The 12,665-nt window shown below is 49.7% G+C and overlaps 1 protein-coding gene across 19 annotated transcripts in view; it reads right to left on the bottom strand.

Moving 5' to 3' along the window:
- The window catches only part of ARSG (arylsulfatase G), a 146,846-nt gene that overhangs the window by 77,122 nt on the left and 57,059 nt on the right, over window positions 1–12,665 (bottom strand). The window contains exon 1 of one of the 19 annotated variants that reach the window (XM_032617936.1): window positions 2,752–4,047. The exons of the other annotated variants lie outside the window; for them this stretch is intronic. Coding sequence (XP_032473827.1) covers window positions 2,752–2,777 — 26 coding nt within the window. The 5' untranslated portion in view covers window positions 2,778–4,047. Of the gene's footprint in view, window positions 1–2,751; window positions 4,048–12,665 lie in introns of those variants that run through there. 19 annotated transcript variants of the gene reach the window in all.

Genomic DNA, 12,665 nt, shown 5'->3' on the forward strand with positions numbered 1-12,665 from the left:
ATTTCAGGTGTGAGAGGGGAGCAAGGCATAAACGGATGGGATCCTAGGGGTGGTGGCACTTGGCTCCTGTCGGGACCACTCGGGCATCCTATGTGCTCCGCAAATCCGTACATCACAGGTCACTCCGGCCCCAACGTGCATCCTCCCCGCGAGAGCCCGCGTCCACCCGCTCCAGTCAACCTGGCATCACCTCTGAGTCCCTCTGCTGTCCCCGCACCTGAATCACTTCAGCGACCTTCCAAGAAGCCAGGTACGCTCTCTCCAGCCCGGGTTTGCCCGCGGGTGGGTCATGCCGGCCCCCGGCTCCCGGTCTTCAGTGACTTCCGGCCTTCAGTGATTCCTTCTGCTTGGCCACGGTAACTCACCACGCACAGGTCCAACCTCCCTCTCCAGCCCCTGAGCCACTGCTGCCTGCCTGCCTGCTATGGGTTGAACTGTGTCCTCCCCAAAAGATAAGCTCAAATCCTAACCCCCATACCTCAGAAGGCGACCTATTTAGAAACAGGGTCATTGCTGATGTAATTAGCTAAGATAAGGTTATACTGGAGTGGGGTGAGTCCTTAACCCAATGTAACTGGTGTCCTTAAAACAAGAGGAGAGAAACAAGGTCCTACTGTAGAGCACAGGGAACTATGTTCAATATCCTGCGACAAACCGTAATGGAGGGACTTCCCTGGTGGCACAGTGGTTAAGAATCCGCCTGCCAGTGCAGGGGACACAGGTTCCATCCCTGGTCCAGGAAGATCTCACATGCCGCGGAGCAACTAAGCCCGTGCACCACAACTACTGAGCCTGCGCTCTAGAGCCCGCGAGCCACAACTACTGAGCCCGCGAGCCACAACTACTGAAGCTCACGCGCCTAGAGCCCATGCTCTGCAACAAGAGAAGCCACTGCAATGAGAAGCCCACGCACAGCAATGAAGAGTAGCCCCCGCTCGCCTCAACTAGAGAAAGCCCGCGCGCGGCAACGAAGACCCAACACGGCCAAAAATAAATTTAAAAAATAAATAAATAAAATAAAATAATTTTAAAAAACATAATGGAAAAGAATATGAAAAAGAATATTATATATATATGTATAACTGAATCACTATACTATACGTCAATAAAATTTAAAAAAAAAGAAAAGAAAAGAGGAGAGAGACACAGCCAGGAGACCTGCAGGTCTCTCGGAGGGCAGATGGCCAAGTGACTGAGGAGACAAAGACTAGCATTGGATCCACAGGCGACGGAATGCCTGGGGCTACCAGGCGGCGGAGAGGGAAGGAGCTTCTTCTAGAGCCTCAGAGGGAGCGTGACTCAGCCAGCACCTTGACCCTAACTGCCAGCCTCCAGAACCGTGTGACAGAACATTTCTGCTTTTCAGGCCCTCCGTTTGTGCTCGGTCACGGCAGCTCCTGGAAACGAACACACCAGCCTACAAATCCCCGAAGTTCAACCCGACAGGACTCTTCTTCCTGGAACGCTTCCCATCCCCTCCCTGCCGTCCCGCACCCCACGTGCAGCGCGCCAGCCCGATGTCCCAGACTTGGCTGTATCTCAGCCTGCAGGCCCGGCCTCTCTTCCCGCCCCTCCCAATCCCTACCTAACCTTCAAAGCCTCCCATTGTCACAAAGTCTTCCCTTATTCCCCAGAAGGATGGCTCTTGACTCTGACCTCTGGAGCTCCTGAACCCTCCTGGCAGCCTGAATGCAGACACTCATCTGACAGTATCCGGGCGCCGACTAAAGGGGTTTCCGTGGGGCTGCTGACGCAGCCCCTGCCCTCACATCCACGCACCCCGACGTGGGCCCATCACAAAAGCACAGCCCTCTCCTCAATGATCGGGCCCACGACCTGAGCAGGGCTATTCAGAATAATCCAAAACTGGCATTTTCTGAACCAGGCAGAGAGGAATAGCTTTTTCTCCCCCCCTCGAATCTCAAGCTAAAATGATATAATCCCAGGAGGGCAAGGGCCTCACCTCTCACCCTGACCAGGAGCCTGAAAGAATGGGTCAACGGGCTCAGAAGGCCAGACAGAAGACCGAGTCTCTCCAGAGTTTAGTCCATGAGCCAAAGCTGTGCCCCTTTTGCGCTTAGGCTGGTAGAGCTGCGCTTCTGTTGTTTACAACCAGCCTCCTGGCTATATCTCACTGTAGCTGAAACAGGATAGGGGCCTGGAACGCAACAGGTAACAGAACAAGGTCAGTCTCTGCCCTCAAGCTGCACATGGTTCAGAGTCAGAGGTGGGTGTCCCCAGCATGTGAGAGGCCTCTGGGAATAAGTGCTCCTCAAACAAGTCACGTGTCAGCTGACACCTATAGATATATACGAAGCATAAATATCCAGTCTGTTCTCTACGTCTGTGAGTCTGTTTCTGTTTTGTAGATAGGTTCATTTATGCCATATTTTAGATTCCACGTATAAGTGATTGTAAGCCATCTATACTTCAATAAAAAAATAAATAAATACAGTATAACTATCCCTTAACTTTATGTGTGTTTGTCTTAGGATACTAAAAATAGCTACCGCTTACCACGTGGCTACCACCCTAATCATATTACAGGTATCATCTGAAACCATCAGCATTCCGTTTTACAGATCAGGAAGGTAAAGCAGAGGACGTAAGTAGCTCTCCCGAGACCACGCAGCCGACGTGAGCACGCATCTTACTCTGTCTGACCCCTGTTCAGTATCAAAGACCGTGGACCCCTACGCGTAGGAAATGACAGCGCCAGAACTTGAACCCAGGCCAGCCCGCCCCGCATACCACGTTCTTCCCAGGTCCCTTTCCATCTGGGAGAAGGCTGGCTGCAGCCGGGCTGGTCCACAGAAGGAACTACCTTAAAACTAGTCACTGGTCTCGGGCTGGGACAGTTCTGAGACTCATCCTTGCTGGTGCCAACCCTGAGAGCCTGACTCACATCCACGCAAGCCACGTGAGCTCGTGCGGGACACCGGAATGCCTGCTTCCCAGATGACGTCCAAGGGCAGACAGAGGAACCAGAGCGTCAGCAAGGTCAATGTGTCTTCTTCCTGCAGACAAAATCAGAATCCAAAGTCTGCCTTGGGGAGTGTGGAGTTAATGAACACAAAGGGAGTTCAAATGGGTCATAGAAAAAGGTTTTGTTTGCTAAGCTTAGGGGACTTCTGTTCACTGCAGCTTGACCTTTGCCAGTGGGTCTGGGATGCTCAAAGGCTGTGACCACCACTTCTTCTTGCCTGGTGCTACTGACTGAACGCTTGTGTCCTCCAAAACATACATATGTGGAAGCCCTTCTGCCCAGTATCATGGTATCTGGAGGTGGGGCCTTGGGGAGGTGATTCCCTTTATATGAAGTCCTGAGGGTTGGAGCCCCCATGATGAGATTAGTGTCCTTATAAGAAAAGGAAGCGAGACCAGAGATTTCTATCTGCCACGTGAGGATGGAGGGAGAAGATGGCCCTCTGCCAGCCAGCAAGAGGGCCTTCAGCAGAACCTGATCCAGCTGGCACCCTGATCTTGGACTTCCCAGCTTCCGGAACTGTGAGAAATAAATGTCTGTTGTTTAAGTCACCCAGACTGCTGTATTTGTTACAGCAGCCCGAGCTGACTGATACACCTGGGCAGTGCCAAAAATACCTTTCTTGGGTACCGTCATGCTTGCCTGTTTTTACCACCTGTGCTAAGCATGGTCTCTCCTTGAACATGTTAATGCCATCCTTTTGGAACAGCTATAGCATATTTCTATGGCAAGATGTAACTCTGAGTTCCTCCCTAGACTGTAGGTTCTACGAGGATGGGGCTTCGAGGGGCAACTCAGGCCCCAAACAGAATGCTTTGGTGGGACAGGGCCACCCCAGCAAAATCTGGTGAATGAACCAACAAAACGTGAAGAGAGAGGCCCCCGTCATCTGGTTGGAAAAAACACATTAGTCCATTTTCCACATAATCGCTTAAGCTGATGCTTTTAGGGCTCAGTTCCTTCCCCACTGTGAAAGTTTATAGCTTAACTCTCAGGAACAATCTTATGTCCTTTGTTTCCAAGTCTTTAGAGAGCCCTGGCTGTACCTCCTTCTCCAGAATACCGACCGACACCCCACGCAGCTCGATGCACTGACCTCCATGTCACCCTCCCCCCTTCCCAGCCCCTCCCTGCATTGGGCAGGGACTAATTCATAAGCAATAAAATAGTCTTGCTCTTTGGAAAGCTTCCTTTGTTTTTCCCCAAATCTATCTGGGTAGGCTCAGACCAGTTCACCAACAGGGGTCCTAATTAAAGTCTGAAACGACGTTGTAAAGCGAAGCTAGAAATACAGAGCCAGACATTACAGCAGCCCGTGAACAGGAAAATCAACGCAAATTAAGACACAGCCAGACAGAAACCAAAGCAACTGGCCATTGCATCAATTACGCATATTAGAATCCGGGAACGTAAGCGCAGGAAACGCCGCCCCGAAAGCCCCAGAGAGATACAACGTCGCGGAGTGAAGCGTGTCCAGCCTTCATTTATAAGGAATTTAAAACAAAGGATGAAGCCTGCTGTGGCCACTCTCTAAATTGCTATGTGACTGGAATAAAAGCTGTCTGTGCTCCATTCATAATTTAAAGGCTTGGAGGTGGAAATGGGTTTTTAAAATCATCTGAGGCCTTTGCATGCAGAGGGACACAGGTGGGTAGTGAGACCTGGAAAAGGCTGGAGTAGGACTTAGATGGACCAGCTCAGCTCAGCCTCCACGTTGCCTTCTGTTAAATGGGAAGGATGTTAAGTGAGACCATTGAGACAACCAATAGGAAGGCCCTTTGAAACTGCAAGCAGGGACCTCCCTGGTGGTCCAGTGGTTGGAACTCCACGCTTCCACTGCAGGGGGCCCGGGTTCGATTCCTGGTTGGGGAACTAGGATCCCACAAGCTGCACGTCCAAAAAAAACAAAAAAGAACCCCACAAACAGGCTTCCCTGGTGGCGCAGTGGTTGAGAGTCCGCCTGCCGATGCAGGGGACGCGGGTTCGTGCCCCGGTCCGGGAAGAGCCCACATGCCGTGGAGCGGCTGGGCCCGTGAGCCACGGCCGCCGAGCCTGCGCGTCCGGAGCCTGTGCTCCGCTACGGGAGAGGCCACAGCAGTGAGAGGCCCGCATACCGCAAAAAAAAAAAAAAACACACACAAACAAAAAAAACTGAAAGAAAATGTGGCAGCAAATAGCCAACTTGGTGTGACTTGCTGACTCATTCACTCATTCATCCATCCATCCATCCATCCATCCATCCATCCATCCATCCACTCCTACTCTTGTTCTTTTCAATAAAAGGGTTCCTGCCAGCCGAGCTTGGTATAATCCTTGGCAAGTCTCCCCTTTCCTTTCCACACTCTTGCGGTGGACATGGGTGCATTCACTCTCAAGGAAGGACACCAACAAGATATGTGACAACGAGATGGACGCACAGGCATCTCGGGGCCTCCTAGATGGGACACTTCTGCCCACTGCCACAACCCTGAGCTGAGCCCTTCCAGCCACCAGCACGGGCCTCACCTAGCGAGTGGCGCAGTCCATCCCAAATGCAGTCGATGAATTCAGCGCTCAGGGCCCCCGGATGTCTGAGGACACACAGGATGCCCTTCGCCAGCTGCTCAGTGCACGGGTCCAGCCTTAAAATGCCCCATCCCAGCCGTCCTCTCCCACTGGAATGCCAGCCAGACCCCGCAGAGCGAGGGTTGTTTACTGTTTGGATGCATCCACAGCACCTAGGACAGTGCCTGCGGGGTGGAGTCCCTCTAGGAATATTTGTGGAGTGAATGGCCACCTTTCAATGCTGGGTCTTTGCCCCTTCTTTTCCCTCTGCCTACAAGACTCTCTCGTCCCCCTTCTGGCTAATTCCTACTCATCCTTAAGGGCTCAGCGTTCAGGTCCTAACCAATAAGCTTTATGAAGTCCCTCCCGGCTTCCCTCTGGAGAAGCGGCCTTTCTTTCCTATGGTCCCACAGCACTATCTTTCACATGCTTCTTGCTGCGAGCTTTATCGCCCAAAACGTGAGAAGCCCAGCACGGACCTTTCTCGTTTGCGCCTGTGACCGATGTGTTCGTAATGTGCTAATTCTGTCCCCCCGAATGTCAATTCAATTACGTCCAACTCAGCTTATAAAAGCCCCAGGGGTGGGAGAGACAGTCAGGAGTTCCTGCTCTGCCTTCTAAAGGATGGCTTTCCTGTCTTTTTATCTGCCACCAGGGTGTAACCCTCTTAAGGGCAGAGCTGGCTGAGGTCTCCCAGTGTGACTCATGACCTGCCCTTAGTAGAGATCTGTTGTTGAATGACTGTAGTTAGGAGGCTTAAAGACAGAACAAATGGCAGCCACTGGACAGGCCATTCTGCACCGACACTTGCGAAGCAGGCTGGCGCCAAGGTCTCACTGGCGAATATCTCAGCTCCTCTTCTCTGAGATCGGCTGTGACCTAGATCGTCACATTCCTGCACGTCCCCGTCTGCTACACGAGGATAAAGCCCACGGTCCTCACCTTGCCCCAGTGGATAGGCGGGCATCATGTGACTTTTATGTCTATCTGACCTACTCACCCAAGAACCAAGAGGCAAAACCGCCCGTCCCGTGATGCTGAGCGTTTACAAGGGGAAGACAGGACGGGACGTCCCAGAGCAAACAGCTCCTCAGAGGTGAGGATCACAGACAAGAGGATTTCTCCCCAGTGAGGGTCCTGCACCCCAGACCTGAATTACTGTACGGGGTCAGGGGGTGGGGCGGACAAAGCTGTAAGGGGATGACATGGTGGGGGGAGGGCCTCTCAGAAAGTTCTTTCTGCCCTCGCCCTCGGGGCCTCTACCAGACCTCACTCCGCTGCAGTTTCCAGCGCCAGCCCGGCTCCTGCAAAATCCCAAAGGCGTCAGAACGGCTGAGAAAGTCCTGAGAGGTAACATAGTACGTGAATTTCTGCAAAAAGTCAATTCTGAAAAAAGAAGTCACACCCGGCTTTTGAGTGCACTGACAGCTCGCTTCCTTCCTCACCGGGGTCTTTTACAGAAACCGCCTCGAGCGCCTGGAGCCTCTGACCTACCGGGGTGGACACTGATCTCTGATTCCAAGCTCAGCCACTGCCTAGAACTCTCAGTGCTGCAGGGACTTGACTCAAAATTAAAATGAGGGCAGAGAAGGCGTGAAGCAGGGAGGAAGAGAAATCAAGGTACACAGTTAACAGATCACACATCAATTTACAGAAGGAAACGTATGTACAATATACTGTCACCTTCACCCCACGTTCATCGCAGCACTATTTACGATAGCCAAGATATGGAAGCAATCTGAGTGTCCATCGACAGATGAATGGATAAAGAAGATGCGGTACATACACGCCGTGGAATATTACTCAGCCATAAAAAAGAATGAAATAACGCCGTTTGCAGCAACACGGATGGACCTAGACAATATTATACTCAGTGAAGTAAGTTAGACAGAAAAAGACAATTACTGTGTGATTTTACTTATATGTGGAATATAAAAAGGAAAACAAATGAACAAGCGTAACAAAATGGAAATGGAGTCATAGATACAGAGAACAAACAGGCTGTTGCCCAAGGGGAGAGGGGATGAGTGAAATGGGTGAGGAAAATGAAGAGGGACAAACTTCCAGTTACAAAATAAATGAGTCACAGGTATGAAAGTACAGGGTGAGGAATAATCACTAGCTATGTGACACCTTTGTGTGCTGACAGAGGACAAATAGACTTTATCACGATGATCATTCTGATATAGAAAGAGCAAATCGCTGTGCTGTGCACCAGGAAATAACATAGCCTTGTAGGTGAATTACGAAAACAAGCAGGAACCTGTGGGGCACTCCTGGGCACAAAAGCCTTTCCGTGTCCCCCATATCTTGTTTGTAGGAAATAGGCTTCATCCAGCCTCCCTGACCTTCCCTGAGTTCCAAAGGTCAGATTCAAATAGCTGTTAATCAGGGAAGGGAGGGGATGCAGAAGCAAGGGAGGGGCAGTCAAGAAAGTGTAGTGCAGCCTTGGGGCAGGTCCTGGTTCCCCCTCAAAGGATACACATAACAATGTATCTTTGAGCTCTTCTGTAGGAACTCCCCCACCCAGCCAACTTCAGGCTGAGCACCAGATCCCTGGAGCCCTGCCCTGTTACCTCAACACCAACCAATCAGAAGAAAGCCACACACCTGCAGCCCTCATCCCGAATTTTGCCTATGAAAACTTCTCCCCCAGAACCATCAGGGAATTCGGGTTCTTTGAGCACGAGCCACCCGTTCTCCTTGCTTGGCCCTGCAACAAACCTTTTTCCGCTCCAAACTCTGACTCTTCCGTTGATTTGGCCTCTCTGTGTTTCAGGCATATGAACTTTTTGGTTGGTTTGGCCTCACCAGGCATCGGGCACACAAACTTGCATTCGGTAACAATTGTACTTCGAAAACAAACTCAGAGGAAAGAGATCAGATTTGTGGTTACAGGGTGGAGGGAGTGTGTGCCAAAGATTGAATGAGGGGGTCAAAAGGCACAAAATTCCAGCTACAAGATAAATAAGTGCCAGGAATATAACGTACGACGTGATCAATATAATCAGCACTGCTGTGCGTCACATACATCATGTATTTTGAGAGAGTAAAATCCTGAGTTCTCGTCACAAAGAAACAAATGTTTTTCTATTTTTTTTAATGTTGTATCTCTGCGAGATGCTGGATGTTCACTAAACTTACTGTGGTCATTTCATGATGTGTGTAAGTCAAATCGTTATGCTGTACGCCTTAAACGTATACAGTGCTGTATCTCAATAATACTGGAAGGAAAAAGAAAAAGAAAATTAAAAAAGAAACGATACACTGCCAACTTCATTTCTGAGCCAGGCTGGCAGACAATTTAAGTGAGTGGACAGTATCTGGGCTTAGCTGGTGGGGTCACTGCTGTCTCACTGTCACTGGTCATCCTCTTCCCTCCAAGACACCTATGGCTCATAACACCTCAGGTCCTCAAACCCCAGTCTGGACAGCCTAAGTCATTGCTTGAATCCAGTCACCCAGCCAGGAGACTTATTCAAGTTACTTCTCAACCCAAGAATTTTCAAGAAATACGTTGCTTGCTCATCACAGGTGAAACTGAAACCAGGCAACCTACATTGGGGCTTGGACCCACGTTCTTTCAACTGAGATCACACACCTGGTCTCAGGACTTAATGAAGCTCAGGCTCTGGATGTCTCATCGCAGAACGAGTTCAGTGAGAGACAAGGTAAGAAGTAAGAAGTGGGTTTATTCAGAGAGAAACACACTCCAAAGACAGAGTGTGGGCCATCTCAGAAGGCAAGAGCGGCCCCAGGGTATGGGGTTGTCAGGTTTTATAGGGCTGGGTAATTTCATAGGCTAATGAGAGGGAGGAGAATTCCAGCTATTTTGGGGAAGGGGTGGGGATTTCCAGGAATTGGGCCACTGCCCACTTTTTGACCTTTATGGTCAGCCTTGGAACTGTCCTGGCACCTGGGGGTGTGTCATTTAGCGTGCTGATGTGTTACAGTGAGTGTATACTGAGGCTCAAGGTCTAGTGGAAGTCGACTTGTCTGCCATCTTGGACCCATTTGGTTCTAATCAGTTTATGTCCTGTCCTCGGACTATGTCGTTCTTTCAAAGGTTTTGCCCTACCCACTTCCCTCCTATTTCAAAACTAGCACCAGCCTTTCCCTGGATGCTCTGTGGGCAAGACCCAAACTAGTGCTGCATTATCAAGCTCATCCACTGGGTTCTCGTAGAGATTTAAACATTGTTCAGACCACTTGAAATGCTGGCTGAGATGCCCGTGAAAGGTATTTGTCCTTTTCTCCTTTTAAAAGTATGAGCAATTCACTCCTCTAACCCCTATTGTGATGCAAGTTTTCTAAGTGCTTGAAAAGTTTAGGTTTTAGTCGATTACGAAGTCCCTGGCATTTTCACCGAAATTCCAACATTTTGATTTTCTTCTGGTTATCATATCATTTTTAAACTTGCAAATGTTCAACAGCACTGCCCAGCTCAGATCTGCACAGGACACTGGCAAAACGGGAGCCCACAATGTCAAAGGCAAGACATGCTGGCTGTTGAACCTACTGACAAGGGCAGGAGGCCTTGCTGCCCCGCAGTGCACATGTGGGCCATCTCTGGACATAGGGAGCCCCAAACAGCGATGCCCCCTGAGAAAGAGATGCGGCAGCTTTCATGTTTTTCACAAATAAATTGTTTACCGTTCTCTTGGTGGGAATGTAAGTTGGTGCAGCCACTATGGAAAACAGTATGAAGGTTCCTCAGAAAACTAAAAATAGAACTACCATATGATCCAGCAATCCCACTCCTGGGCATATATCCAGAGAAAACCATAATTCAAAAAGACACATGTACCCCAGTGTTCACTGCAGCACTATTTACAATAGCCAAGACACGGAAACAACCTAAATGTCCATCGAAAGATGAATGGATAAAGAAGATGTGGTACACGTATACAGTGGAATACCGCTCAGCCAAAAAACAGAACGACATAATGCCATTTGCAGCAACATGGATGCAACTGGAGATTATCATACTAAGTGAAGTCAGAAAGAGAAAGACAAATACCATATGATATCACTTATACATGGAACCTAAAATATGACACAAATGAACATATCTATGGAACAGAAACAGAATCAGGGACATAGAGAATAGGCTGGTGGTTGCCAAGGCGGGGGGGCTGGGGGGTGATGGGGGAGGGATGGATTGGGAGTTTGGGATTAGCTGGTGCAAACTATTATATACAGGATGGATAAACAAAAAGGTCCTACTGTAGAGCACAGGGAACTATATTCAGTATCCTGTGATAAGCCATAATGGAAAAGAACATGAAAAAGAATGTCTGTATATGTATAAGTGAATCACTTTGCTGTACAGCAGAAATTAGCACGACATTGTAAATCAACTATACTTCAATAAAAAATAAATTAAAAAGAAAAAAAAAAACCTCACCAAAATGTACTTCTAAAATGGGGCCATTTGGGACTTCCCCAGTGGTCCGGTGGTTAAGAATCCGCCTTGCAATGCAGGGGACGCGGGTTCGATCCCTGGTCGGGGAACTAAGATCCCACATGCTGCGGGGCAATGAAGCCCGTGCCACAACTACCGAGCCCACCCGCTTCGACTACAGAGAAGCCCGAACGCCGCACTGAAGAGCCCGAGCACCACAATGAAAGATCCCGCACGTCGCAACAAAGATCCCATGTGCCACAACTAAGACCCAACGCAGCCAAAAATAAAAAAAATTTTTTCTAAAAGAAAATAAAATGGGGGCATTTGATCATATGTAAACTAGACCTCATTAAAGTGGATCCCGAAAAATGCTGGTCAAGAAAAAGTTGTTTATCATCATCATAAATTGCAAGCTGGATAACCCGCACCCGCATGTCAGAGAGCTGTGACTGTACTAGTAGAAACACTTCATGTCTCTCTGGGCCCCAGTTTCCCCCACGTGATATGTGATGTGGACGCTCTTTGATCTGAGCTGCTGGAAATGAGTTCAAGGCCATGGGGTCTTAGGCCGCGATCCCTATTTTATCTCCATGGAACTGGAGTTTAGGAAGTCTGAAAAGGGACACCAAAATCAAGGCTCTGAAAATGTTGCTGCTTCTTTTTCCCCCGGCCGCACCAGGCACCTTGTGGGATCTTAGTTCCCGGATCAGGGATTGAACCCGGGGCCCCAGCAGTGAGAGCTCAGAGTCCTAACCACAGGACCGCCCAGGAAGTCCCAAATTTTGCTTTTCTTTCCCCAAGGATTCCTTTTTCTTGAAACCATGATGACATCATAATTATGTTGTGAATGGTGCCTCTTCTGACCACAAAATTGGCAAATTGCATCGACCATAGTCAGATGGAAAAAAACACGAATGGGGACTTCCCTGGTGGTCCAGTGGTTAGGACTCGGCGCTCTCACTGCTGGGACCCCGGGTTCGATCCCTGGTCCGGGAACTAAGATCCCACATGCCACGTGGCAGGGAGGAAGGAAGGGAAGTGACTTGGGGACTTGGTGGAGGAATGAGTAGAATCGAGCAGATTCCGAGAGGACAGTCGAGTCTCGCGGCCCAGCCTGGGGAAGGATGAGGGTCCAGCACAGACAGAGGGAGGAGCTTCCGGAACAAAAGCTGAGCCAACATGCTTGACCCTCCAGCCGAGGGAGGGGGATGGGAGGAGAGCAGGGCAGCAGAGCCAGAGGTTCAGGGGAAACACAAGAGCTCACGCCTACCAGGGACCTGCTGCTGTCTTACATGACTTAACCCATTTCCTCCTCAAAATGACCCACGATGATGCCACTACTGTCCCATCTTGGAGATGGTCAGACTGAGGCCCGGCAAAGTTTACTCACGAGCCTGGTGTCCCAGAGCTAGTAAGTGACAGAGTCCGGCAGCCTGGTTCCAAGTCCCGCTGCGGTTAACTTGCCTCTGCCTGTCCAGAAGTCCGAACCCAGACACACAGATTTTGTTGAGCAGCTACCATGCTCCAGGCATTGTTTTAAGCACTGGAGCCATGAACAAGATAGATTAGACAGCTCCTCTAGGGAGCTGACATTCCAGGATGAGAGACAGGCAATAAAGAAGTAAACAACGATCATGTCGGCGGAGATACGGGTCATGGAAACAAATCAGGAGAAAAAGTGAGAGACCCGCTTGGTGAAGGGTTAGGGAGGTCAGAGAGGCCTCCTCC

Source organism: Phocoena sinus, chromosome 20 (assembly GCF_008692025.1).
Source record: "Phocoena sinus isolate mPhoSin1 chromosome 20, mPhoSin1.pri, whole genome shotgun sequence".
Taxonomy (NCBI): domain Eukaryota; kingdom Metazoa; phylum Chordata; class Mammalia; order Artiodactyla; family Phocoenidae; genus Phocoena; species Phocoena sinus.